Source organism: Epinephelus lanceolatus, chromosome 18, assembly GCF_041903045.1.
Source record: "Epinephelus lanceolatus isolate andai-2023 chromosome 18, ASM4190304v1, whole genome shotgun sequence".
Taxonomy (NCBI): Eukaryota; Metazoa; Chordata; class Actinopteri; order Perciformes; family Serranidae; genus Epinephelus; species Epinephelus lanceolatus.
This window is the reverse complement of record NC_135751.1, coordinates 9071144-9099124: the sequence shown is the minus strand read 5'-3', so window position 1 is coordinate 9099124 and position 27981 is coordinate 9071144. Positions and strand designations below refer to the sequence as shown.

The 27981-nt window shown below is 37.8% G+C and overlaps 2 protein-coding genes across 7 annotated transcripts in view; both read left to right on the top strand.

Annotated features, from left to right (window-relative positions):
* The window catches only part of LOC117268910 (uncharacterized), a 39370-nt gene extending 19916 nt beyond the window's left edge, over nt 1–19454 (top strand). Inside the window, exons 2-5 of one of the 3 annotated variants that reach the window (XM_033645663.2) lie at nt 1119–1626; nt 3958–4057; nt 9766–9838; nt 16696–17271. In XM_033645663.2, the coding sequence (XP_033501554.1) occupies nt 1119–1626; nt 3958–4057; nt 9766–9799 (642 nt within the window). In that variant the 3' untranslated portion in view covers nt 9800–9838; nt 16696–17271. Of the gene's footprint in view, nt 1–1118; nt 1627–3957; nt 4058–9765; nt 9839–16695; nt 17272–18505 lie in introns of those variants that run through there. The other 2 variants (XM_078161275.1, XM_033645665.2) reach the window with 2 other exon arrangements.
* A 1884-nt stretch (nt 19455–21338) lies between these two features.
* Nucleotides 21339–27789, top strand: st6galnac2 (ST6 (alpha-N-acetyl-neuraminyl-2,3-beta-galactosyl-1,3)-N-acetylgalactosaminide alpha-2,6-sialyltransferase 2). Of its 4 annotated transcripts, none has more exons than XM_033644187.2 (9): nt 21339–21597; nt 22425–22512; nt 23503–23671; nt 23922–24075; nt 24292–24430; nt 24526–24629; nt 26324–26404; nt 26488–26584; nt 26757–27789. In XM_033644187.2, the coding sequence occupies exons 1-9, from the start codon at nt 21494–21496 to the stop codon at nt 26931–26933; spliced, it is 1113 nt and encodes a 370-aa protein (XP_033500078.1). In that variant the 5' UTR covers nt 21339–21493; the 3' UTR covers nt 26934–27789. The 4 variants fall into 4 exon arrangements, with proteins under 4 accessions (XP_033500078.1, XP_078017741.1, XP_078017742.1 ...); XM_078161616.1 differs by having other exon boundaries at nt 21345–21597; nt 22460–22512; XM_078161615.1 differs by having other exon boundaries at nt 21342–21597; nt 22460–23671.
* Nucleotides 27790–27981: the final 192 nt, after the last annotated feature.

Sequence of the window (27981 nt, the reverse complement as noted above, 5' to 3'; positions counted from 1 at the left end):
ATCTTTGTTACTGCAGTCTTTGTTCAAGTGAAGGATTTGACCTACAATATGGCCTTATAGTAAAAGGGCCTCTCTGAGATGAACAGTGTGATTTACAGGAGTGTCCTGGCCAAGCCATACACATATAGCACAGAACATGGAACACAGACTTATAATAATCATAAGAATAAACAAGAGTTACAAAGTACATAAGATCAAGAATAATAAAATAAATACATAAAATTCCAAATTTAGATCACACTGTTGATCACAATTATTCCTAAATTCAAAGAAATTCCCATGAATTTATTAATTGAGGCTCCACTCTATTTTGGCTCGCCAGCATGTGCAGTATTAGGACCATGAACTGACACACCTAATTGGATTTCCCCCATTATTCATTTAATTGAGGCCTGAAAAAGTTCTTTTAAAGGTCACTGGATTCTGCAATTCTGAGGCCAATACATATATGGTGAGAGAAGCATTTTGTAGTGTATCAAGGAGCCAGTCTCTGGTGGACAAACTGTTTTTAAAAGACGGTAAACATAATTTTTCAGCTCTAGAATTTCTTATTGGCCGACATATCCACTGATACTGTACATCGATATGATATGATATGATATGATACAGTACAGTATGGTACGATACGGTACGGTACGATACGATACAATACGATGCTATATCATGCAAGCATTACAATGTCATATGACACAGTACAGTATGATACGATATGATACAATTGATTAGTAGTTTGTTGGTGTTATTGTGTGTCTTTTGTGAATCCCAACCAACTCTTTAAAATAAGAAAGTAGAATTTATCTATATCAAAAAAAAATTTAGGTTCTTTGTTCACTGAAGGAATGCAAAAAAACACAGTTTTCTTCACCAAATTAAAATAACAAAGAGTGAATTATTGATATTCTACTCCTGTAGTAGGTTACAAACAAGTGTGAGTCTGTTGTCTTCTGTTTCAGGACATTCTGAGTCTCTCAGTTACGCAGCCATATCACACTCAGTCGAGACATTATCAACAAACACCGATTAAAACAAGCCTAAGTGATGTCAAACAGCTGCTCAGATCAACCGTCACTTTTATCTCTGACAGAAGTTAACAGGTTGAAAATCTTTTGTCTTTCCAGCCTGTCCCTGAACCAGTCAAAGTACCAGAACCTGTCCCTGAAGCAGTCAAAGTACCAGAACCTGTCCCTGAAGCAGTCAAAGTACCAGAACCTGTACCAGAACCTGTCCCTGAACCAGTCACAGTACCAGAACCTGTACCAGAACCTGTCCCTGAACCAGTCAAAGTACCAGAACCAGTCAAAGTGCCAGAGGTTGTGCCAGAACCAGAAGTTGTTCCAGAACCAGTTGCAGCACCAGAAGTAGCTGCAGTACCAGAACCTATCTCAGAGCCAGAACCAGTATCAGAGCCTGAACTTGCCCCAGAGCCAGTTGCAGTGCCTGATCCAGAGCCTGTGGTCGAGTCTGATCTGGTATCTGAAGAAGTCGAGCAGCTTGAACCTAGACCTGTTGAGGAGTCCTTACCTGAGCTGATCCCTGGATCTACAGAGGACCGTCTGCCAACCCCTGAACCTATTTTGGAGGAATCACTTGAGCTTGAACCAGAACCAGAGATCGTCCTGAACAACGGTAAGATAGCTCATCGCCCTCTGATCAATGAAATGTGTGCAAAAACTAGAGACATTTGCGCATCTTTACTTTTTGTTACCATGTACTTCATATTTCATACTCCAAGATTTTACAGAGTGCTTCTATTTTGCCACTGAGTGCTCTCTCCACAGAGTCACAGTTAATAGTAAATCAGTAGGAACCAATAGGCTCTGGGCTGAGAGCCACAGACAGGAAGTCACATGGTATTGTGAGACAAATTAACACCAGTGTATTTTTTTCTGTGTACTCAAAGTATTTCAAAGGGATGAACACAAATCTTTCAGTATAGGAATACAATTTAGAATGAGCCCTGTACACATAAGCTGTAGTCTTTTACATCTTACTGCTGTAATACGTACCCTATACCTTGTACCACTGCATTTTACTATAACTAACTTTTTTTTTTACTCACACTGCACTGGCACATAACACTACTTCTACTACCTATTTATAACTGCACACACCCCACTATACATATATATTTATATCTACCACAATATATAATTTATATTTTTGTCATTTTATTCTATTTTTATATATGTTATATTAAAACTGTATTTTTTCTGTTCTGTTTTTTATATGATTTTTATTTTACCCTATTTTATATAAGTAACATTTTATTTTATATATATTCTATTTTATTTCATAGATATTTTTAATTTATTCTTATATTTTAACTTCTGCACTATTTCATGTTTTGGATTTTAGCTTTTACTTGCGTGTCTTTCCTTTTATAAATTTTTGTACTAGCATTGCCTGAGAAGCCTGAGAACAACAACTTCTTCACTGTAATTGTTGTACACATGGCAGACTTGAAACAGCTTCTTGTAGCAGGCAGACGTCAGCAGCTGTGCTTGACAGATAAGTTATTTCCAGGGAAAGCCCACAGAGTCGAGCTGTTAGGCGACATATTCAGAACACACACACACAGGTTTAGTTGCGTATATTGAATTTACTGTAATAATCTGTTTCAAAATGCATAGAATTTTTTTGCAGTAGTTACATAAACATTATTAAAGTAAATTAGGTAAATTCTGTGAGCTATAGTTAAATTAATTCTAATAGTCTATTAGATAAATGTTTTTTTTTCTGGTTTACTTCAGAATTACTTGATTCAGTTGGATGGAAATTTTATATGTAATTGAAATATGTAAGGACAGTATGATGGTGCAGTGGTTAGCACTGTCACCACACAGCAAGAGGACCCTTCCAGGACCCTTCTGTGTGGAGGGTATCAGCGTACTCCGGCTTCCTCCCACAGTCCAAAGACATGCAGCTTAAGTCAATTGCTGACTCTAAAGTGGCCGTAGGTGTGAATGTGAGTGTGAATGGTTTTTTCTGGTTAAAAATCAGTACATTTACATTAAAACAATAAATACATTTATTATGATTAAACATGCTCTTTGTGCATCGCAACCAACTGTTATAAAACAAGAAATTTTCGCCCAGCAGCCACATGACAACCAGTTGTTTACTTCCTGTCTCCTCAGTGTGTGTCTGTGTGTGCTGTATCAGTGGATCAGTAGGCGTGCATAGAGGTGCAGCAGCCATCTGCTTTAGGAGGATGATACTTAATCTTGAACAGTCAGCTAAAGCACTTGGCTGCTCTGAACAACAGCCGCCGTCCCCATTGACAATCTGCTTTCTATCCCTCCAACAGGTGGAGCGACAGGTGTGTGTGTTGTGCATGTACACGGTATTATCAACCATTCGTTCCAACAAATCCTCCAACCCATACAAGCGCATGGGTTGTGAGTTCCTACTCTCTAAAATATGCCCCTACTGGTGGCAGGAGATCAACACAAGGAGGGGAGTCTCATACATTTAAGTTACTTACACATAATCCTCCACATGTTCTTAGTAAACTGGCTTTGAACATTATCTGAGATGCTGTCACCCTGCAATTACCACCTCATTAGTTCACAGTAGTTCAATGGTTTTAGTGTCTCTGATGTTTAAATGAGTTAATTCAATAATGTGCACTCTCTGTCTGCAGTGGTACAGAGCACTGAGATCCTTAACATAAGGAAAAGTACTTCATTTTATCACAAACATTCAACATCAACACATCTGGAGATACATGGTTTTCACTGGACAGTAGGGTTTTTTTAAAAAGTAACTTCAGCTGTCAGATACAAGTAGTGGAGTAAAAAGTGCAATATTTCCCTCTGAGATGTAGTGGAATGGAAGTGTAAAGTTGCATAAAATGGAAATACTCAAGCAAAGTACATCATATTTGTTGTACTACTTGAGTAAATGTACTTAGTTACTTTCCACCACTGACCCTCTGTGTCTCTCTCCGTGTGTCAGATGTGGCTGCAGCTGAAGAACAAGTGAAGTTCACTCCTGGAAAGAAACAGAGCAAGTTTGAGACGATGATGACCAAGGAGGAGATCGAGGAGGAGCAGAGGTCAGTGTAAACTTCACCTTCTCTGTGTGGTACCGTGGCATGACATGTGACATGTTGTATGCATGCTAATACAGAAAAAAAAATCCAATTCCTGCTCTGTTTTATTTTGTTTCATCCTTTGTGTGTCGTCTGCATGAAATGAAAGTGCAGCAGATGTGAGGGGGAGCTGCTAAAGCTTCAGTCCTGCAGAGTGATGGGAGGTGAAGGGTCTTCTGCTCTTTGCTCTCACCTGAGATAGGTTTTTTTGAATGCCCTCTTCTATTTAGTTTATAACCCCACGACAAAGTTAGCCAAGCTAGCATCTCACAGGCTATTATTCCCATTCATTTCCATCCTACCACTGTTATTGTGTCACCAAATGAAGTTAAATTAATGTTTGGATTTCAAATCGCTGTTCAATTTATCAAAACAGTTTCTATTTGGATATTTACTCCAATAGTTTTTAAAGATTTTAAAGATGCTTAATTGATTTGAGTTGATTTGATCAATTTTGAAAGATAAACTTTGTTCTTAGAGTGTGAATATAAAATTTGTTGCTGCTACATTAGTTTGTCTGAAGGTGAAGTTACAGTTGATGTTTTTATTGGACCTTTGTGGACTGTTGGCTCCTCGTGTGTTCAGATCTCAGCGCACTGCAATAAACATTAATAACATACTTGACATATCAATAAAAAGGAACAGTAGCAGGGTGGGCGTATGATGTTAAATTTAGTTTGATTCTCAATGTACATTAGAGTTACAAGTTGGATTAAGTGATTGTATCATGTCCTCCTGTCCTCCAGAGTCTGGATTTGCAACTCAGAAGGATACAAGTTCAAACTGTATTGAGAAAGACCCACTGACTCTTAAAGGAGTTTCTTTTGGTCCCGGATAACCAAAACAAAAATAACTATAAAAAAATATCTATAAAATAACAACAACAAATCAGGTCAAAAGAAATATTGAAGCCCATTTCTGCCAGTTTGGTGGGAGAGAAAAAAAAGCTCCTGCAAGTCATAATGAAAAACTTTGTCAAAATAATTAGTTAGTATTGAAATAATAAGAAACATTCACAAAGTAATGACATAGTATCTCAAAATAAGTAGAAATTTTTATGAAATAATGACTTAATAATAAAATAATGAGAAAAGTTCTCAAATTAATAAATTAGTATCTCAAAAAAATGATAAAACATTTTCAAAATAATGACAATAATGACTTAGTATCTCCAAATAATGAGAAACTTTCACAAAATGATGGCTCAGTATAACAATAATAAGAAACTTTCTCCAATTAATAAATTAGGGTCTCAAAAAATAAAAGACAAAGTAATGACTTGGTATATCAATTTAATGAAAAACATTTACCTTCTCAGAATGACGACTTTGCATTAAAATAATGAGTTCATGTATTAGCAATAGTAGAAAGTTTATCAACATAATGAGTTAGAATCTCAAAATAATGTGAAACTTTCTCAGAATAATTTTGTAGCATTATAATAATGCAAAACCCATCTTAAAATAAAAAAAATAGTGTCTTCAGAAAGTCTGTCTCAGTTTCTCCAAAATTTAGTACTGAAATAATTCAGTTTCAGTTTATTTTATTTACAAAAGGACAGTACACATTAATCAACAGTGTTACTGTAAATGTGCCAGTTTTCGCAACTGCAGTCCTTTGGCAAGATGTCATAGAGAACCACAAACCTGAAAGATAAATATATTAAAAGTAGAAAGCATCATAATATAAAATAACAATGACATAACACAAAACAGAATCCAGTCCAAATAATGACAAACTTTCTTAAAATAATGAATTAGTATCTCAAAATAATGCTTTCATAGTAACATGAGGCTTATTGATCCTCATTGTTTTTGAAATATTGAGTCATTATCTTAAGAAAGTTTCTCAGTATTATGAGATACTTATTATCTTAAGATACTAACTCTTTGACATAGTAATTCATTATGTTTAGATATTTACTTATAATTTGGAGATGATTTATCATTATTTTTAGAGAATAACTCATTATTTCAAGAAAAGTTTTCATTATAATGAATTACAGGATCTTATTTTTTCACACTGGCAAAAGTGTTCTTCCAATAAAAATAAAGCTCATAGGTCTTCATGGATCCAGACTTTTGATCCTGCAAGACATCTAAATTGAGGTAGCTGATGGAGCCAAGCTCACACAAAAATAGTCTTGTTACAGCGGAAGTTTTAGAGTATGTATCTTTCTCTTCTCGTCATATCTCCAGAGTCTGCTCACCAGGGCACTGATATCATGTAGCTGCACTGAATTCTGGGTTATTGAGGCAACTCCTGGTGTTGGAATTGTTTTTTTCCCTTGTCAATAGTCAGTTTATTGTTGTTATAGCTTTGGATAAATCTCTGTGGATTTAAACAGAGAGCAGGTTTGTGTCTGTGGTCAACACATCCTGAGGCCTGGAGTATGAGTGAATAGAGGTGTTATATAATCTTCTGTTATGTATGTTCTCTGTCTGTTACTGAAGCCTGAAGGTGTTCAGCCAAGTTAAAGGAAAGACTGTTTACAGTTTTAGGGAGTGAACGTACTCAGCTCGTCTGATTGGAGCTTTGTTTTTATTTAAACTCCAGAAGCTCTTAAAATGTTTCCGTGGCTTGGCAGCGCTGCTTTACTGTGTTTCTGTTGAGTTTTAAAGGAGAAGCAGAGAAGGGAACATGTCTTTGTTCTTCTGTTGACTCTGAGTCGTTTCTCAGGGCCAAATGACTTCACAGATGAATAAATATTTCAATGCTGAACTCCGTCCAACTTCCTCATTCCAGCTCCCCTCACTCAGTCTCTATAAACTCTGTCCTCATGTGAATGATGTTTCCAGCAGTCAGTATGATGTTAGCTTCCACAGCTGCAGCCCTTTCATTCAGTCCAACACTTGGGCTCAAACCTCAGTACTGATCGTAGTACTGACACAAACTGTGTCTGCATCATGGAGTACTGAAAAACTGTCATGTATCCAATGCTCAGTCTGATTCTTAGGAGCACCACCTGCACACACTTATTTGTTTTTTTGTAACTTTGAACCAGACGTCATGGCTTTCCTCAGATGATGTGGCTGCTCAGTTGTCATGGAAATGGTGTAAGGGCCATTTACATGGCTGAGCATGGTGAAATCTTTTTGCCTGGGAGCTCAAGGAATCTGCAAGCTCACGATTTATTGCTCTGGCAGATGCTGCTGGTCCCAGCTCTGCTGTGGACGTGCTGGGCCAATCACAACCGCTTGTTTAATACAGGGTTTGTTTTAGACGAAGACTGTAACAAGGAGCGCTGTTGAGGGATTTTCTTAAACATCCAAGGTGGCTGCAGCTGATGTGTGACTTTTTATTGAAGCTGCTGTAACAAACTGCACAGTATGGCTTTGCTTAAAGACCAACACTTAAAGCTTAAACTTAAACACTTAAAACTTTTCTTGTAAGGAAAGCTGTGTTGGCCATACTTGTGGCCTAGTCACTGGATGCTCAGCGCTATGTTGGCAATATGGAGAAAATCAAGTATCTTTGACCAAATAACTTGATATCGATATTGCGACAATATTGTAGGGTTGACTATTGGTGCTTTCACACAATATTTACACAGTGACATATTTGATAAATAAACATCAGTAATGTGGATATAATGACTTCTATAAGATCAGAAAATTACATCACTTTTCTGTAAAGAAGCCCTTAAAACCAGGAAAAGACAATACTTACAATATTACGATATCCAGAATCTAACACCATATCTAGTCTCATATTGGGGCAGCAGTAGCTCAGTCCATAGGGACTTGTTTTGGGAACCAGAGGGTCACAGCTCAAGTCCCCATCCAGACCAGATATGGAGTGTGGACTGCCAAGGTGCCCCTGAGCAGGGCACCAAAAACCCACCTGCTCAGGGTGCCTGTCCATGGGCAGCCCCCTTACTCTTATACTCTCCATTTAATGCATGAATAAGTCTTGTTTGACCATGTATGTGTTTGTCAGGCCTGTGTGTTTATGACAACAGAGTGAAAACATTGAATTTCCCCTCGCAGATTAATAAAGCATATCTTCTTCTATATCACAGTATCAATATAATATCAATATATCGCCCAGTCCTACTGCTATGTCACATGTTGATGACCTGTCCCTTGGAAATCAAATATGGTCTTAGAGACTCCAGACTGATTCACATTTACAGTTTGGTCTGGTGATGTCGGGCTAGAAATCTGCGGTGATCAATCCAAACTAGATCTCCCTGTGAGATTTATTTGCTGTCCTACTAATTTTAAACACAAAGACGGAAACCAGAGTCAGATATTTAGGCCCAAATTCTCACCTTCTGATGCTGTTAGGACGACCCCTTCATGGTGGTGAGACATTTCATAAGCAACATTTTTTGACTAATGTTTGGGAGGTGAATTGGAACGATGTTTGTGGGACTCCTGAGGTTTCTTTTCTTGTTTTTCTGCAATTTGAAACATCAGAGCGCTGCTGATGACATGTCTCTGCTCTCAGATACTTCTTTCTCTTTACATGCTATGATTCATCTCACACTATTATCAAAGATTCCTACATGACATAAACATTTCTATTGGTTGGTTAGTAGACGTTGGTCGCAACAGCAGTCACACAGTGGGGTGGTCATCCCACATTTCTGACACTGTCAGAATTTTATCCCAGGCTGTCTTTGATAGCAAGACCTTGACAACAGCCATCCTTGAACCTTTCTCCCTGTTTGATGTAGGACCAACGTTTTAGAGCCACGACCAAAGATAGTGGGACAGCCCAAAATCGCACAGTCCATCCATCTTATTCTCACAAAGGAAATATCTCAAGAAAGCCTGGAAGGAATATCCTCAAATTTGGCACAAACGTTTACCTGGTCTCAGGGATGAACTGTTTAGAATTTGGTGATCTGAGGTCACTGTGACCTCACAAAACATGTTTTTGGCCATAAGAATTCATGCACTAATTATAACATAATTACAGGACAAAAATGTCAAACAATGATATTAAATATCCAAAAAGTCAAAGGTCAATTTCACTTTGACATAATATTTAGCAAAAACATCGTACTGGCCATTAATAAACATCATAACTCAGGAACAGAAGGGGAGACATTTGGTCAGATACTGAATTGGTGACACTGATCTTGGGTGTCCACCTTGAAACTGTGCTGATTGTATAGCTCTTCTGTGCTGTAGGGGGGAGATGTTTTAGAATATGTATCTTCTTTGCAGCAACATCCATACTTGAGGCATTGTCTCATAGCTACATATGAGTCTGGACAGACATGGATGTAAACTGTAACTGCAACTTGAGTGTTCGTCAAGGCATACAAGCAGGAGGCAGTAATTCTGGTTTACATATTTTATATCTTATTATCTTGTACGTAAGATAATAGTTTTGTGACACAGTTTACCTGGTGCATTGAAATTATTGTTTTTGGATGAATCATTTATGGATCTACTATCATACTGTGGAGGCTCCATAGTATATACCTTTTATATTCATCAAATTTAAATAAGGTTTTGAAGGACAACATGATGCGGTATATCACTGGATAACTTCAGTTTATCCATCTGTCTTGCCATCCCAAACCCACCCCTGATATCTGAGCATGACCCCCCCAGTTTTTGTTGATAATTTACATTGTGTGCAACAACAAATGTTCTGTGTGTGTCCTCTCTGTGAGTCAGCAGAGCAACTGACTGCCTCCACCTTTATCTTTTCAGGATAGAGCTTACATCTGATTTTACCTCTCTATAATCAACCTCAGCAGACACACAGTGTGTTAGGAAGGATGTGGTAAGGTCGTGTTTCTATTAAATAACCTCCCAACAGTCCCCTCCCCACATCAACCCCAACAACACCCCACGAGTACAGATAGACTGATGCTGTACGGGATTTCTGATAATCAAAATGATACTTAGATGCCTGCTATAGTATTTACAGAAGTAAACATGTTTTCCCCCCAAATATTAAACTAAAAACATAATCCTTCTCTAAACTGAATCAACTGTTTGTTGTCACATTAACAAAACTAGATAATGGAGGATCATAATTTAGATTTGAGGAAAAATGTACCCAAAAACAAATGAAAGATTTTAACAATGAAACACGAAAGAGACATTTAAAATGTTTTGTTGTGTTGATCCAGGAGTTATTATATAATATCCCAATATGAAAATATAATTATCTTATTCAATTAGTTTTACGCCGAGCTCCCTCCAGATGGATGTTTGGATGTAGTTTAAGAGACAGAGTCAATTTCTCTTTAAAGAAACAAAACGGACTTCGATGTCTCGGTGAAAACAACAACAGAACTGCTGACTAACTTGTAACAAAATGGCCGCCATCATTGTAAGTTCCATGTTTTATTGTCATTACACAGTACAAGAAAGCACAATGAAATGTAGTTGTAGTCCCCTCCACGCTACACACACAGAACTAGTGTGAATAGATTTAACAATTTGATAATAAAGTGAAAATAGAATATAAGCATAAAGTGGGTAATAAATAGATCAAACTATATAATAGCAGCACTAAAGGGAAAAAGGAGAAATAAATTATATTTGCATGGAATAAAGTATTAGTATAGTATGATCTTCCCATTCACTTTTTATATTTACCAAAATGTGGAACTATTCCATTGAACACTACACAGATTAAATAGCAGAAAGATCATAGCAGGGTTTTCTGTACCAACCACACTGACACTGGGGGTCACTATCTCTTATGAATATGAATAATTCAACAACTATCAGTCTATCCCTACTCATTAGTCCACCTGTCCTCTCTGTGATGCCTTCACTGACCTCCTACTCCTCCAGCCCTCCTGAATCACCCTCTGACTCTCATGCCTTTAACTGGGTCACATGGTTCATGTGTTACACCAGCAGTACTACAGCATATTACAATCCAGTTCACCTCCTGTTTGATCCCAGTTAACAGAAAACACACCATTGTATCACCAAACCAGCAAGGCCTCAGTCTTGTCACCTCATCCTGGAACTGAAACCTCCTAGGAGAAACCAGTATACATACTGTGTCTTCCACAGAGAGCATAGAAACCAATAAACACAGTGTGTCTTCTCCAGAGAGCATAGAAACCAGTATAAAGACACTGGCCAATGTGGGTCATGCGTTCTTAAAGGGGATTAAGCCGTCCATACAGGAAACACAAAAGATGCTATAGGAACCTCTAGCAGGCTCTAAGAGGAAACACAAAGAACACATTCTCCACCACAGTACTGGTATCAGTGAGAACACTTCATGGAAACAGTCTATTTGAAATAGGAACATAAATAAAGCAGTTAATAAGAAGATAATAATGTTTTTATAGACATAGAGGGCAACTGAGTAAAACACAATACAAAAGTCCTATAAGAAATCTGGTGTTGCTAAAGGTTCTAATTTCAGAGAGGTTGTCAAAGCATATTTATTATTGTATCAGGAAATTATACAATACTTAAAAGAATCTGAATGGACCACAAGTGACTCGCAAATGTGTCAACTTTGTTCAAAATACACTATATTTTGAAATACAGTGAATTTCCAAAACATAGCTTTTATTGTGAAGTGCTGTTTCCTGCTGTAGAGTAAGTGACTAATGGGCAGCTACTTGCCAGAAACAGCAAACCAGCTCGAAGACATGGCCAACGCAAGTATGACACTGAGTGTGTTAAACTGTGTGGACCTTAAACAACTGACTAAGGAGAAATCTGGACCCTGTGGCTGGACCAGTTGGGAACCACTGCCATAAACAGCGTAAGCAACAGCACCAGTGCTGACAGGGCTAACAGTGTTAACCGAAGCGGGGGAATGAAGGGTAGGCAATACACATCTGCAACAATGCCGCCCCCAATATCAGCAGTAACAGCCATATACCAGTCTGGCTTACCACAACAAACCACAGATAAACTCAGACTGTAACACACACACCCACAGGTAGCGTGACTTTATTTCCTGCTCGAGATGCCATTACTTAGATATATCTTTACAGAACAATATATTAATCATGTAAATGTCATACAGAATCTTTGATGTTTATTTATTAATTTTGGTTTCTTTTTTTAAAGATTATTTTTTGGGGCTTTTTTGCCTTTAATGAACAGGACAGAGTGAAATGGGGTGAGAGGGAGAGAGAGAGAGAGAGAGAGAGAGAGAGAGTGGGGGTTGACATGCAGCAAAGGGTTGCAAGCCGGAGTCGAACCTGCGACCGCTGCAGCGAGGCATCACCTCTATATCATGGGCGCCGGCACTATCCACTACGCTACTGATGCCCCATTAATTTTGGTTTCTGAGAATTTTCTTGGAGTTATACAGTGGTGGAAGAAGTACAAGTATCCTTTACTGAAGTAAAAGTAAAAATACCACAGTGTAGAAATACTGTATTACAAGTAAAAGTGCTGCATTCAAATTTATACTAAAAGAAAAGTATTGCCGAATACAGAATAGCACATTTTAGAGTAATATATGATATATTATTGAATCATAATTATTGATGCATTCATGTGTTAAATGTTGCAGCTGGTAAAGGGGGTGCTACTATAATGACTTTACTGCTGGTAAATTCATTTATAATAATACATAATATTATGACAGTTTATATTAGTAATCTGAATCTGCAGTGTCTAATGTTAGCAAATACATGTATTGCAGTAAGAAGTACAGTATTTCCCTAAGAGAGATAATAGAGTGAAAGTATAGAAAAAAAAGTGAAACTAGGAGAAAATGGAAAATACTTAAGTTGTAAAATTGTATTTAAGTACAGTACTTGAGTAACTCTAACTTTCCACCACTAGAGGGCTCAAGTCATTGTGACGGCCTTTCTCACTGTCGTTACTGTTTTTACAGAGCAAACAATCAGTCGCTTTATGGAGAAAATAATCAGCAGATTAATCTACAAAAAAAATAATAATTACTTAAAAATTCAAAATGAGCTCCACGTCAACCAACTAGAACAGGTAAATCCTGCTTTCATAGTAATTCATGAGTCAGAATGATCTTATGATATCATATATAGCAGTATAACAGCCACAGCAGACATTTTTCTGTTTTTAATAGTTAAAGTACATTTTCCTGGTTATTCATACATATACATACTTTTACTGAAGAAGCATTTTCAGTACAGTACTTTTACTTGTAACAGAGTATTCGTACAATCAGTACTTTTACTGCAGTACAGGATCTGAATACTTCCCCCATCACTGTCTGAGAAGTGTAATGAGAAACTGGTGCCACATATTTACCAGCTGAATTAGATGGGTGGGGACTTTTCTATCAGTGCAGCTCAGATTTTAGGAACCAGATGCCAAACTTAATATCAGCCCGGTACCAACAATGTGTTTATGCATACTTTAGTCAGCTTCATGCTATATTCTTCATCTTCTTTACGGTTGCAGGAAAACAAAATTCCGATGATAACTATATATTTATTTTTCATTATTTTTCAAAATAAGTCCCAAAAGAAAAAAGGTTTTTACTCTGAAACAGCATGAGATTAAAAAACAAGACTGAGTGAAGCAGTTTTGAATATTTTAAGTTTGAAGACATTTCTTCTGATGTTTATTATGTGTAGCTAGTAATAGTTTATCAATAACACTCTGTTCCTTTGCAATCTAAGAGGCCTTCTCGTTGCACATGAGCTCCCCCCTCAGGACAAATGCAGTCATTGCATGTGAAAATAATCAACATTCTGAGTGTATCGGAATCAGCACCAATTTTGGTGCATAACAGTCACAAAAACAGAGATATAAAATCAAGTACTGCAAGTGTCAATTATCAATCATAAATATAAAATTGATTACACAATAAGGAAATAAAAGTAAAATATATATGTTTAAAAATGGAAAAGACCCACACAGTATTTAAAATGAAGAGGATAAAATGTGCAAATGTTCACAGTATGAGGAATGTGCAATGCGTATAAAAAATGCATATGATCTATACATGAATAATAAATTCTGTGATGATGTTCCAGAAAACATCTGAGGTGGGTGTAAGTTGTTCCGTCGCAACAGGAGAGTCATGGTCATCAGTCAAACTCAGTTGTGCGCGCGCGCACACACACACACACACACACACAAACACCTGTCCAGAAATCATCTGTAATAAGCCAAAATAAGTCCGATCACTTGTGTGTTTAATGCACCTCAGCACACCCTGGGTGGCCTTTATGTTCAGTTCTGCCCTCATCTCTTTGGTTCTGGTGCTGGTTTCCTGTCACTGAGGAGCAAGCTCTTGCTTCTTCTACTTCACTCATTTCCTCCAGTCTCAATCACAGCTTCACCTGCTAACCCTGCATGCTGCCCGCTAACACCACAGCTAACGGTGAGTGCTGCTGAAGCTTTTAATTAAAGGAAACCTGGTTGTTTGTTTCAACTTCAGCTGTGAACTGATGAGATTCACACACAGTCAGTGGCTCCAGTCACATTTATGGAGCCCTATATTTGAATCATAAAAGTGTTTGACTTGCTGCCCCGGCGGTCACTCAGTGAAGTCTCATTTCAGGTAGTTAAAAATCAGATCCTCAGTTCTTACTGTCAGACACAAACTTACAAAAGTTTGCAGTCAGTTGAATAAAGTTGGTCCTGAGCTGGTTCCAAAACATTTGGCTGAATTGTAAAAAAGAAATGTAAAAAATAATTGAAAGCCCTTTATAAGTCAAAGGGACATACAAAGCTTTTACTTAGAGTTGAAGTTATAAACTGCTAATTTCCAACAACAAATATGTTTTGACAGTAACATGATGACAACGAAATTATGTTTTTTATTGATTTTTAATGCACAAATCATCTATGTAACCATCTTTATACTGAACGTCTCTGCAAAACATTTACTCACAATTTAAATCATTGGCTTTCCTACAATATGTGCAGATGGAAATGTACGTTGATTACTGTTCTTATGCTTCTAGTTAAGACTTAAAGGTTATGTGTAATGTTTCCCCAAAGCTAGTTATTAAAACATAAAAACATTTCTTAGGTGATGAGGTTTAGCGTCGAGTAGCAAAGTCTAACAATTGAATCTTGACGACACAGTCTTTGTTATTAATCTGTGTTTTCTCATCATTTCACACCTGAGTTGACTTTGTTATAATGAACCAGAGACTTTGAGCATGAATCAATAATCCAATCTAACATTAATAATAATTCCAGACTGCATTTAAAGCACCAGTGGTGACCCAGTGGTCAAAGATGTATTTCAATTTTGATTTTTGAACAGTTTTAGATATTGGGATGTATTTTTCTTTCTGGTCAGTCTGACCGTGGTTTCCATTCATTTACACTACGACTCTTACAGTGAACATCAAGGCAATTATACATATGATGTGTTACCTTACAACAGTAATGTTACCGACAGAAATGACTGCAGGCTGGATGTATTAGTTATGAGGCATTATTATTAGCATGACCAGCGAAAAAGTCCCCAAAACACACTGAAAGTTGGCCACCAGCAAGACCGGCAAATCTGGTCTATGCTGGTCTAAATCACAGCCTCAAGTAGCTTATTGCTTTTATAAAACAGTTACTACATATAGTATTCCTCCCAAAAAATCTGTTGACATTGCAGTTACATTATGCCCACATATGTATATACCACCACAGCTCAGTCGCCAGCAGAAAAGATTGGCATTGTAGGTTTCTGCAAACCATGGATACATTACATCTGTATATTTTAGACAGTGGCATGCAAAAGTTTGGTGCACCCTTGGTCAAAATTTGATTACTGTGAATAGTTAAATAAGTATAGAGATGAACTGATCTCCAAAAGGCATGAAGTTAAAGATGATTTTTGTTGCCTAAACCTAACCCAAAGTTAAACACAGCCCTGTTGAAATGTAAAGTTTCAATGTATCAGCTACATGATAATGTACACATGTAACGTATCTGTGGTTTGCAGAAACATATGATGCCAACAGTTATTCTGGTGATCAGGTTGACCATCGGCAGCTATTATGCTCACTTTCCCCAAGCTGTTGTTGTATTCTTGTATTATCTTTATTGTAGTGTAGCCTGGCTCCTTGCAGAGACACCAAGCTCCTGTATCAAAAATGGCATATAGCAATTGAAAAGTGATCATGATAGGCCATAAATAAAACATTGTTGCATCATTAACTTACCATAGATCGTTGCCATAGTTTGTCCACTTTGGATGTAGATAAAAGGTCGGTGAATTGGGCAGAAGCAGCGACAGGTATTTCTCCAACAAAGCAACAGGACACAGTGAGTTCCCTGGCTGCTCAAACATAAATCCCTGGTGGATGAGAAATGATTCGGACTTCAGTTTGTGGTTGCCTTCTTTAGCTCTGCGTACCATTTGACAATAGGTGACCAGTTGCTGCAGAAATACATTTTACAGCTTTAAACGCTGCTCAGCCAATCAAGGACTGGAACCCTCCGTTTTAGAAATGGCAACAGATTATTGAATCTTAAACAGCTTGTTTTTATGCTGTGATTAAAAAAAAGGAATGGAAACCAACAGATGCCTGAAACAGAAAGACATTACTTAAATTTCAAAAACATAGAAGGTGATTTAAAGTGATATCTTCTGATGTGGTCCTGTAAAGTTACATGTATGTTACTCAGCAAATGAAAATGTATGTTTTAGGTTTACCAGTCATCCTAAAACCTGAATCCTTGTCTGTCTCTTTGTTTCAGAGTTCCTGAATGATCCACATGAGACTTCAAACACCTTCAGCGTCTTTAGTCCTTTCTCACAGCTGATCAGTGAAGGAGACAACTGAAGGAATAAATCAAGTTAAACTGCTCGTTTTTATTTAATTTCTGGGTTTCAGAGCTTTTCAGGCCCGAGCTGCTTGTGAATAGCAAACATCTTTACACCAAAGTGCCTTCAGGAATCTGTGTTTTCACCAGTTCGCTTTTTGTGTTGAGGATTTTTAAAACAAAGGGAGAAATTGGAGGAGTGGCATTAACAGAAACAGAGTGTGAAGTTATTGTGATTTCAGGACAGAGAGAGAGAGAGAAAAGTGATGCTTTCGTTAAAAGGTGTTAAAACTACTAAACTGTGATTGAAATGACGTTTAGTCAAACACTTACAGCAGTAACACTAAACTCTCAGCCCCTGTTCTTAGAAGAACGTTAATGTTAAAGTCGACATAAATCAAACACAAGTTAAACTTCTTCAGTTCTCAGTCGTGTGTTTGAGGTTTTGAGTTCTTCTGTTTGATTTCAATGTTTAAACACGCAATAAAGAAATAAATGTGTGAAACCAAACAGATGTTCTTTGTTTCACTTGTTCCAGCAACAAGTCAGTTTATATTGATTTCAGCATCTCGTGCAGTGAAAATATTCTGTCATTTAAATCTACTTTCGGGTTTTGTTTTGTTTTTTCCATTTTTAGTTTTCAGCTGCTTCTTTTGTTTTTGTGGCCAACTTTTCTGCCGAAAATAAGATTTTAAGTGACTTTGAAGGTGGCATGGTTGTTGGTGGCAGACGGGCTGGTCTGAGTATTTCAGAAACTGCTGATCTACTGGGATTTTCATGCACAACCATCTCTAGGGTTTACAGAGGATGGTCTGAGAAAGAGAAAATATCCAGTGAGCTGCAGTTCACTGGATGAAAATGCCTTGTTGATGCCAGAGGTCAGAGGAGAAAGGCCAGACTGGTTCAAGATGATAGAAAGGCAGCATAACTCAAATAACCACTCGTTACAACCAAGGTATGCAGAAGACCATCTCTTAACCAACATGTCAAACCTTGAGGCAGATGGGCTACAGCAGCAGAAGACCACACCTGGTGCCACTCCTGTCAGCTAACAACAGGAAACTGAGGCTACAATTCACACAGGCTCACCAAAACTGGACAATAGAAGATTGGAAAAACATTGCCTGGTCTGATGAGTCTCAATTTCTGCTGTGACATTCAGATGGTAGGGTCAGAATTTGGTGTAAACAACATGAAAGCATGGATCCATCCTGCCTTGTATCAACGGTTCAGGCTGCTGCTGGTGGTGTAATGTATTGTTGCTGACCGTGTCCATCCCTTTATGACCACAGTGTGCCCATCTTCTGATGGCTACTTCCAGCAGGATAACGCTCCATGTCACAAAGCTCAGATCATCTCAAACTGGGTGTTTGAACATAACAACACCATCCAGCCATAATGTATGAAAAGATAGGCCTTTTAAAACTTGACAACATAAACATTCTACATGGGTCCCTTTGTATTTCCTGTTGGGATGTTTGTTAATGCAGAGCCTGACAGGAAGTAAACAGGGGCCAAAACTGTTGCCCTAGCAACAGAGTAGCGACAAAAAGGTCTATAAATTTTGGTCATGTTACATTGATTAATTTAGAAGTTATGCACTTTTTTTGCCAATTGGCATGAACACAGAGACAGACATTTACACACGCGCATTACCTCAATGCCAAATTTCAGATTACTCTGTGTGTGTGTGTGTGTGTGTGTGTGTGTGTGTCTACGTGCGCACTGTGACTTGACTTCCCAGGGTGCAACAGGAGCAGCTGGCAGCCATCTTCCAGCTGCTGAGGGAAAACCAGGACGCTCTGGGCGAGGTGACGGAGGGAGACATGGAGGAGCAGCTGAAGCTTTACTCCCTCTGAGAAATCATCACAGTTACCATGGCAACCCACTCAAAACTTGAATGTAAAATACTGTAGATTTATATTTCAAAGACAAATACTTGTTTTAGTTACAATTGTTTTTACTTTTCTGTCTTTGTGGAGACGTTCAGACACGTAGGCCTATTAATATCTCATCTGTTTTTAGATAACAGATCACATACTCATTATTTATTTAGTACATATGGAGAAGCAATACATTACTTATTGCACTGGGCACCAAAAGTGGAACACATATGTGAGCACGAGGGGAAAAGACAAGTGGTCTAATTTATTCTGTAGATATTTTTAATATCACCTACATTGTAATTTACTCATACTGTAAACTTTTCCTCACAAATTAGGGCGTTATTCTCTAAATTTGGAGATTTTAAACTCCAAATAAAACATCTTGAACCTTTGTAAAATAAATATTAGTTTATGTTTTTTTTTTTTTTCAAAAGTTACTTTTTTTAAAAAAATATTTAAACTTTTTCAAATATTTTAACTGTATTCCCACAATAATGTGCCACCATAGATTTTCTGTTAAAGAGAATCATTTTAGAAAAACCTCTTCAGGACATGGACTTGTTTAGCAACTGTGAGTGCTGCATTGTGGGTAATTGTATTAATTAATTAATAATACAATTGTTTTTTAACTTCACTTGGATCACATATTGTCCAATAGCTTATGTTTAATATCTGCTTTTGTGTGTTTATTAACTTTGAGTTTTATTTTTAATTAAATAATAATTAATTAATTGTTAGTCAAAATTAATTACTAATTAAATTGTGTATTTATTTTTTTTCTCATGACAATAAATATTTAAACATAAACCATCTGGACTGCAGATTGTAATGATATTATAATAGAAAATTCAGTGGAAAGAAGAAATTAAAGGAAGTTTGTATTTTAATTCCAGATATTCTTATACTGTAAACTGATGCAGGCAGGTGAGTATTTTGGTGGTTATCTCCATAACATCATGAAAATCACAGCACTCCTGTTATTGCTGAACAAATAATGTGGGCCTACTAATACTGGAAACACCACATACATTATTCAGAAGAGTTACTTTCAGAATAAGAAGCAGATGCTCTCTTTGTACATAAAAAGGCACCCATCTGAATTTTAAATCATATATTGTGAATATTTTAAGACAACTATTTAATTCAAACTACTGATATGGAAACATTACAGCTTTGATTTTCCTCTTGAATATACCAAAGCTGAAATGTTGAAATTTTCTTGAATTATTTTTGGCTTAACAATATATTCATACATATCATGTTATCAATGTAAGACTTTTAGCTATTTAATTGTGAGAAGGTATTTTTGAATGGTTACTGTTTTATGTCAAACAAAACCATGACAGTGGGCTGTAGCATAAAGGCTTCAGTGGCGCATGAAGCACAAATGGTTTAACTGCAATCTATAAAACCATCCAGATGATCGCTGCACTTCATGGGCCATAGAGCAGACGCACTAGAGACTTCTGCTAGTCAAGCAAGCCACTTCCAATTTATTGCTCCGTTAACTTGAACTGAGGTAAAACACAGGGGCATATAAATATAGGTAGTGCAGTGCAGGTAGTGTGGTTGCAGTGGGGCCCGTGGGGTGGAGGGTCCTGATTGCCACCTGGAAATACGTCAGTGTGCATCAAGTCTCTGTTTAGTTATATAACAAGATGATGTGATTTACAGTAGCTAGTTAAGGTGCAAAATTTCAAGAGTGACATGCTGAGTACATCTACAAGTGGATATAACATAAGAATAATTTAATTGGCTCCTACTGTGGAAGTGATCATGTGCCCAACTTCCAGTTAGATAACGGAAGTAGCAGTAAGCTAGTTAGTCCCATAGACTGTCTGTGGTTAGTCCCAGTGGCTACTCTTAGTGGCTAACCGCCAGCACACTTAGCATTTTTTAAAATGTCTTTGCGGAGCCCTGGTACCTGTTGCACTATCTGTGTCTGTAACAACTAACAACCAGTCTAAGCTAAATTTTTGTCTTCAGCATCTGTGTGTTGAACATGTGACCAGAGCAAAAAGGGATTGTTCCTGTTGCCAAAGGTACCTTTGATATGAGAAATAAAACCACAAGAGCTTCACGAGACAGAGCGAAAAAGTATTCAATCAGAATTTGCAGAAGAGAATGATACCTAGACTGACAGGTCCATCACTCAACGTCAGTACATGATATCCCTGTCTTCCCCGTCTGACTTCATTCTCAAACTACATTTAAATTTCGTGAAGAAGATTATGTGATCATTATGTATTATCACAAAATCTCTTATGAGCTATAACAGGTGGTATGTTCCACGTTTTGTTTCCCAATTGCTCTTGGAAAGAAGAGTAGAATACTGTTAACAAAGTGTTACCATTGGAAATCGCCAGTTTCGGTTGAACAGCTTAAGACGCGCACATAATTCGCACAAGGGATCATGGGGGCTAGGAGTAAGATGGATAGGGACTGACTGGCCTCTGGAGCCAGCCTCAAGTGGTCATTCCAGGAACTGCAGTTTCTTTTTTTAGCCCCAGAGGTTGCAGCTAGACCTACTTGGTACATATAGCCCTGCCCCCTGCCCTAAATGTGACGTCACAGCAGGTGTGTTTGTTCATGTAAAATGATGTGTGTTTGATGTTCAGCAGGCCTACGGGCTCTTGTTCTTGTAAGAGAAGAAAACCTGTCTAACCTGCAGCACATTCTGACAGGTGAGCCGTGTGAGCAGGTGGAGCTGAATAGAAGCTTTTTTTTTTCCTCTTTCACGTGTGCTGCTCTGGAATGGACTTCCACCACAGCGCCTCACCTAAAGCCACCTGACAGGAAAACAATGACAGCAGAAGAAGATAAAAAAGAAGAAGGTGGTTTTAACGATGAAAGCGTCCATGAAGTGTGTTTTCCTCCTGTTGGGGATTTTCTCTTTCATAGTTTGTATCTTTTTATATTCACAACACGTCAGCGACCTGAAGCCTGACAGGTGAGTGTTCACTCATTTTACCACCTCATGTTGTAGCACAGATAAACAATCACAACCTGTTTCAGAGCCAATAAGCCACAGAGATGAAGTATCCAGACCCTTAAAGCAGCCTAAACCTTACTAATATTACTCCGAAAAAATACTCAAGTTAAAGCCCTGCTTTGAAAATGTAACTTCAGCTGAAGTATGCAAGTGTAATCGGCAAAAAGTGCTTAAAGTATTAAAAGTAGAAAAATGTTTTCTGTGACTGTTGTACTATTATTTGATATCATTAGTTGGGTGGGGTGGAGCTCATCCTGAATACTGACTTAGGATGATTTTTATTATGGATTAATATGATTATTAAAACCCCAATTCCAAAAAAGTTGGAATGCTGTAAATAAATGTGTGTAAATAAATGTAAATAAAAACAGAATGCAATTATGTGCAAATCTTTTTTGACCTATATTGAACTGAATACACTCCAAACACATGATAAAGTTCAAACTGATATTCTGAAATTGATGCCTGCAACACATTTCAAAAAAGTTGGGACAGGGGGCAACTGAAGACTGGCAAAGTTGTGACATGCTCAAAAAACACCTGTTTGGAACATTCAACGGGTAAACAGATTAATTTGTTAGAGGTGACAGTATCATGATTGGGTCTGAAAGGGGCATCCTTAAAAGGTTCAGTTGTTCACAAGCAGGGATGGCGCAAGTTTCACCATTTTGTCACAGCTGACATTTTGACTTGTAATGGTAGAAAAAGCACAGGTGAAATTGATAACATTAACAATGGCTCAGTTTCATTAAGTGTGCCAGTAAGCGTGTGTGTTGTGATGCCAGTATGCAGACAGTGGACTGGAGTCTCATCTTGGCAGGTGAACAAGAAGAAGGAGTAAAAGAAGTAGAAGAAGTAGAAAAAGAAGACACGGTGAGTCTTTTCCTCAGCAGCAGGTGCAGGTGCTTCATCTCATTCAGCTGTTTAAACTGCTGACAATCATAATACATGACAATAATACTACAATCAATATATATTCAATCTGATACATTGATCATCTTGTTACAACACAATGTTCTGCTGGGAAACCTTGGATACTGACATGTGGTTGCCACTTGACGTGCTCCACCCACCTGAACACTGTTGCAGACCAAGATCCCTCCTCATGTCAACAACACTCGCTGATGGCAAATAAAGTTCTTTCTACTCTATTCTATTTTATTCTAAAAAGTCTCAGTATGGATGATAGGAAGCCTTTTTATGCCTCTGTGCCGGCGATAGCCAGAGGCATAATATTTTCAGGTTGTCCATTCATCTGTCCGTACGTCTATCCATCCATGTGTCCATCCATCCATCCATCTGTCCGTCTGTTCTTTCAGGAATTTCTTAAAAATGTTGCCCAAATGTCCACTTGGACTCAATGATTATCTAGATTTTGGTGGTCATAGGTCAAAGGTCACTGTGTTCTCATCTGTCTCAATCTCAAGGACGCCTTGAAGGATTTTTTTTTTTTTTTCCACATTTGTCACGAACATTAACCTAGACTCTGCGATGAACTGATTAGATTTTGGTGGTCAAAGTTCAAGGTCACTGTGACCTCACATCTGTCTCATTTTTGTGAACATGATATCTCAAAAACATCTCAAGGGGATTTCTTCGTATATGGCACAAATGTCCACTTGGCCTCAAGAATGAACTCATTAGAGTTTGTTAGTCAAAGATCAAAGGTCAAGGTCACTGTGACTGCACAAAACATGTTTTTGGCCATAACTTCATATGCTAATTACACCAAAATTTCACACAACTGTCCCATGGGATAAAATAATAAAGTGATGACATTTTATATGTCTCTGCTGAGGTCTCATGTTTTTACCATCTCTTGTATTAAAACAGATATTTGCTGTGTTTGAAATCTGTGTTCAGGGAGAAGCAGCGTGTTCTCTGAGGAAAGCAGTAATGAACAGTGTTGTCCTCAGAGAAAAATTTAGTTTCTCTGTGCCGGTTATTCAGTGGGCCAAAAGTTTCTCCAAACCTGCCTGGCAGCTTCTGAAGAGAAAACCTCCATATGGCTGGAAGGGACTCCCTCTCGAAGGTAAACTCTGTTCTTCTTATATAGATTAATCGAATACAGACTAACATGTTGTCAGGTTCATGATCCACTTAATTAAAGTACTTCAAACAGGTACCCAAGAACTGTACTCAGGATATTTGAGATAATTGTACGTAACTTTAGTATTTCAATTTTATGCCAATTTATACAGCTATTATACATTTACTATACATGTAGTGATGTATCTTCATAGTGCAGGATCTGAATACTTCTTCCTCTTGTGTCTCTCCAGTTGTCAGGTCGACTCTCTCCCTGCTCAACAGCTCTAGTCTGTTTAAACGAGGATCACCTGGCAGGTGCGTTCGCTGCGCCGTGGTTGGAAATGGAGGCATCCTCCGAGGGTCTCGACAGGGGAAGAACATCGACAGCCATGACTTTGTGTTCAGGTGAAACTGAAGACACCTGGACACTTGTTTCTACACTTTATTACACTTTGAAGTATTTTGTAACTGTTTGGAAACACATATTTTATCACATTCATCTGCTGCTTCACCTTAAAAATTATCTTTGAAGCGACTTTTCTGAGACTGTTCTGTGTGCAGTCAGCTGAAATGACCCTCAGTTATCAAATACTGGAAAAGACATGGTCCCTTTCTCCTCAGAGTGAACGGAGCTGTGATCAAAGGTTATGAAGAAGACGTGGGGACAAAGATTTCCTTCTTTGGATTTACCACTAACACCATGAAGAACGCCCTCCACATGTACCAAAGTGACGGGTTCACCAAAGTCCCTCAGAGTCCAGTGAGGAGCTTTCAAAGGTACTTAGTTCTGACAGGTTTTACTGTCCTGATCTGAGTTCATCTGTCTCTCTGTGTCCTCTTCTTCCTCTTCTGCAGGAGATAAAATACATCTTCATCCCTTCAAACCTCAGAGATTATGTGATGCTGGCAGCTGCTGTTCAGAGAAAGACTGTCCGCTCAGGCAGAGACAGGGGGGACATGTGAGTCCATTTGTCCTGTTCAGTCATAAGTAATATGCATGTTTTCATGCTTTTGTGTCCCTTTGTTGTCATTTTGTGTCTTTTCGAGGTAATTATGTGTATCTCTGTGGTTGTTTTGTGTGTTCTTTGGGTTTCTTTGAGGTAATTTTACGTCTTTTTTTGTCATTTGGTGTCACTTTGTAGTCATTCTGTGTCTCCTTGTAGTTGTTTTGTTTCACTTTGTGGTTGTCTTCTGTCTCTTTGTGGTCACTTTGACTCTTTTCTTGGTCAGTATGTGTTTATTTGCAAGTGAAGGCCAGGGGGCCCCCCCGACATTGACCTGTGCCTTGTAGGCCCGCTGAGTAATCCATCCATGGAGACGTGGAAGACATGAAGAAGAGAGACACAAAACATGTTTAAAACAGGTCTAAAAGAGTAAAATTTAAAAACAAAATAGAGAAAAATAATTTAAAATAGAATAAACAGAACAATAAATATTACAGTGCAGGGGAAGGCCTAAATAAATTATCCCAATTTTTTATTTCATTTGTTTATTTTTTCTTCTTCCAATCTGTCTTGTAGCACCACGCTTGGCCTGTAGATGGCAGCACAACTCTTAAACATTCAGCAGGTTGTTATTTTAGATTTTATACGTCACTTTCATTTGCTTTAACTTGAGAGTGACACTTAGAAAGTTAATTCAAACTTGACTTACCCTCTTTTTTTGAAAAGCACCTGGGGGAAAAATGAGAAAAACTTTATGATATGGCATCATTGTGTTTTCCAGCTAATACAGTTCTAGTCATCTGAAGCATATACATACATATGTATATATATATATATATATATATATATATATATATGTATAGATAGATAGATAGATATAATATGTAGATATACCTGTAGATGGCAGCAATATATCTATACATATACGTATATACTTATATAACTAAAGGACAGAAGCACTTTCAGTTATTGGGGAAAAACTTATCCGTTTCTTTTCAAATGAGACTTTGTATCTACATGTACTTAAAATGGAATAACAGCAGCTTTCAGTTCACTTTGGGTATGCCTTGAATGGACGTTATAGCTGAATGTAGGTGAATTTTATAGGACCACCAGGAGGTTTTTAATCAGTTGACTGGTGTGTAAAAATAGTGAGAAATGCTGTCACAATTACCCTGGGCCCAAAGTATCACATTCATTATGTCTGTATTGTTCAATGTCCAAACCTCAACATTATTATTGATACATTACAATTATAAACATAAACAAGGAAAAGTAGCAAATCGTCACATTAGTGAAGCTGGACAATGAAATGTTTCTACATGAAAAATTACTTAAATTATTTCAATAGTGACCAAATCATTTTTTGTCAATCAGTTAACCAATTAATGGATTAATCATCAGCCCAACAGCTGTACATGTATAATCTGTTGGAGAGTGTCATTTACAACAAAACATTATATTTTATAAACTCTCCATATGTTTTTTATACAAAAATTGTGATTTGTAAAATAACTAAATCTGCCAGACAGTGGAGTAGAAAGACTCAAGTAAAGAACAAGTACCTTAAATTTGCACTTAAGCACAGCGCTTGAGTTATTGTACATTTCACCACTACTTTGTTGTTGTTGTTGTTTTTGTTGTTGTTGCTGATGCTGTTGTTGTTGTTGCTGTTACTGTTGTTGATCCAGATGTTGTGTCTCCAACAGGCCCTGGCAGTACTTTGGTCACAAACCACCTGGAAACTTCAAGATTCTCCACCCAAGTTTTATTCACTACGTGACACACAGGTGAGGCGTCACTGTGATGACTGAACATATTGATTAAATCTCACTAACTGTATCACTGAATCATCTCTCTGTATATTTCTCAGTTTCCTGCCGTCTCCTCTGCTGACCTTCGCTCCTGACCACTACATGCCGACCACCGGAGCTCTGATGCTGATGACTGCCTTACACACCTGTGACCAGGTGAACACACACACACACACACACACACACATATGGTGAAACAAGAAGGGAGCATCATGCAAAAGTTTGGACAGTCCAAGACATTTGAGCTCTCAGACCTTAATCCGCTTGTTAGGGCTCTATATTGTGACTAAAACCTTAATGACGGGTGTTTTGTCTGTCCGTCCTGCAGGTGTCTGCTTACGGCTTCATCACCAGAAACTACAACATGTTCTCCGATCATTACTATGACTCCATCAGGAAGCCTCTGATGTTCTACTCCAACCACGACATGCCAATGGAGAGACGGCTGTGGGAGTTCTTGAACAAACGAGGGGTCATCAGGTTGTACCAGAGGGGTCACAGCTGATGGAGGCGATGGTTTGCATCTCAAATTATGCTCAAGAATTTTGGCACGGTAGTGTAGTGGTTAGCACTGTCACCTCACAGCAAGAGGGTTCCTGGTTCAATCCCGGGAAGGAGCCTTTCTGTGTAGAGTTTGCATGTTCTCCAGGTACTCTGGCTTCCTCCCACAGTCCAAAGACATGCAGGTTAATTGGTGACTCTAAATTGCCCGTAGGTGTGAATGTGAGTGTGAATGGTTGTCTGTCTCTGTGTCAGCCCTGTGATAGTCTGGTGACCTGTCCAGGGTGTACCTATCCTCTCGCTCAATCACAGTTGGGATAGGCTCCAGCCGGGGGCGACCCTCAAGAGGATAAGCGGTTACGGATATGGATGGATGGATTGACATTTTGCACGTTTATCTTTAAAGTTAAATACAGATACAATTATTTTAATAAATGAATAAATATAAATGATAATAATAATAAATAGCCTAAATGAAGACTTGTTTTATATGAAATTAAGAAGCAGAGTTTATATTGTATGTGATTTTGTTGATGTTTGTTTTTAGCTCTGGTGCCATCTGTTTTCAAGTAAATGTCTTACCTTTGCTATTTGATGTAAATATTCTGATCACTGCAGCATTTTGTTGATTCTTCAGAAGAATAAAAGTACTATAATGTAACAATGGAGAGGATCTCAGTTCAAAGTCAACATGAAATTTTGAAAGCACTTAACAATACATCATATTTTGTGAGCTAATTGTGTTCTCTATGTAAATTCTTAATTTGCAAATGTATTACAGCTGTCACATAGTGTGGATTTTGAGCAATATTCTTTTACTCTTAAATGAAATAAAGTGTCACAGAAAATAAAAACATTAAAACTGCACTCATTAATATTTTATATTAACAGGAAATCCAATGAGAATTGTTGCAAAGTCTGCAGCTCTACACAACTTTAGCCTCTTTTCATTGAGTCAGCTGAAAACCTCAGACTTTAATCATTAGCTAACAGTATTGATTAAAGGTTGAACTAACTACAAGAGGTAGATAAATGGTTAAAAAAAAATATTT

What these genes read in the sequence shown, in the direction of transcription:
- st6galnac2 (XM_033644187.2), top strand. Translation starts at nt 21,494, where the DNA reads ATGAAAGCGTCCATGAAGTGTGTTTTCCTCCTGTTGGGGATTTTCTCT. An exon ending in AAGTAGAAAAAGAAGACACG is followed by an intron (nt 22,513 to 23,502) that starts GTGAGTCTTTTC and finishes ATCTGTGTTCAG; the next exon opens with GGAGAAGCAGCGTGTTCTCT. An exon ending in GGCAGAGACAGGGGGGACAT is followed by an intron (nt 24,630 to 26,323) that starts GTGAGTCCATTT and finishes TGTCTCCAACAG; the next exon opens with GCCCTGGCAGTACTTTGGTC.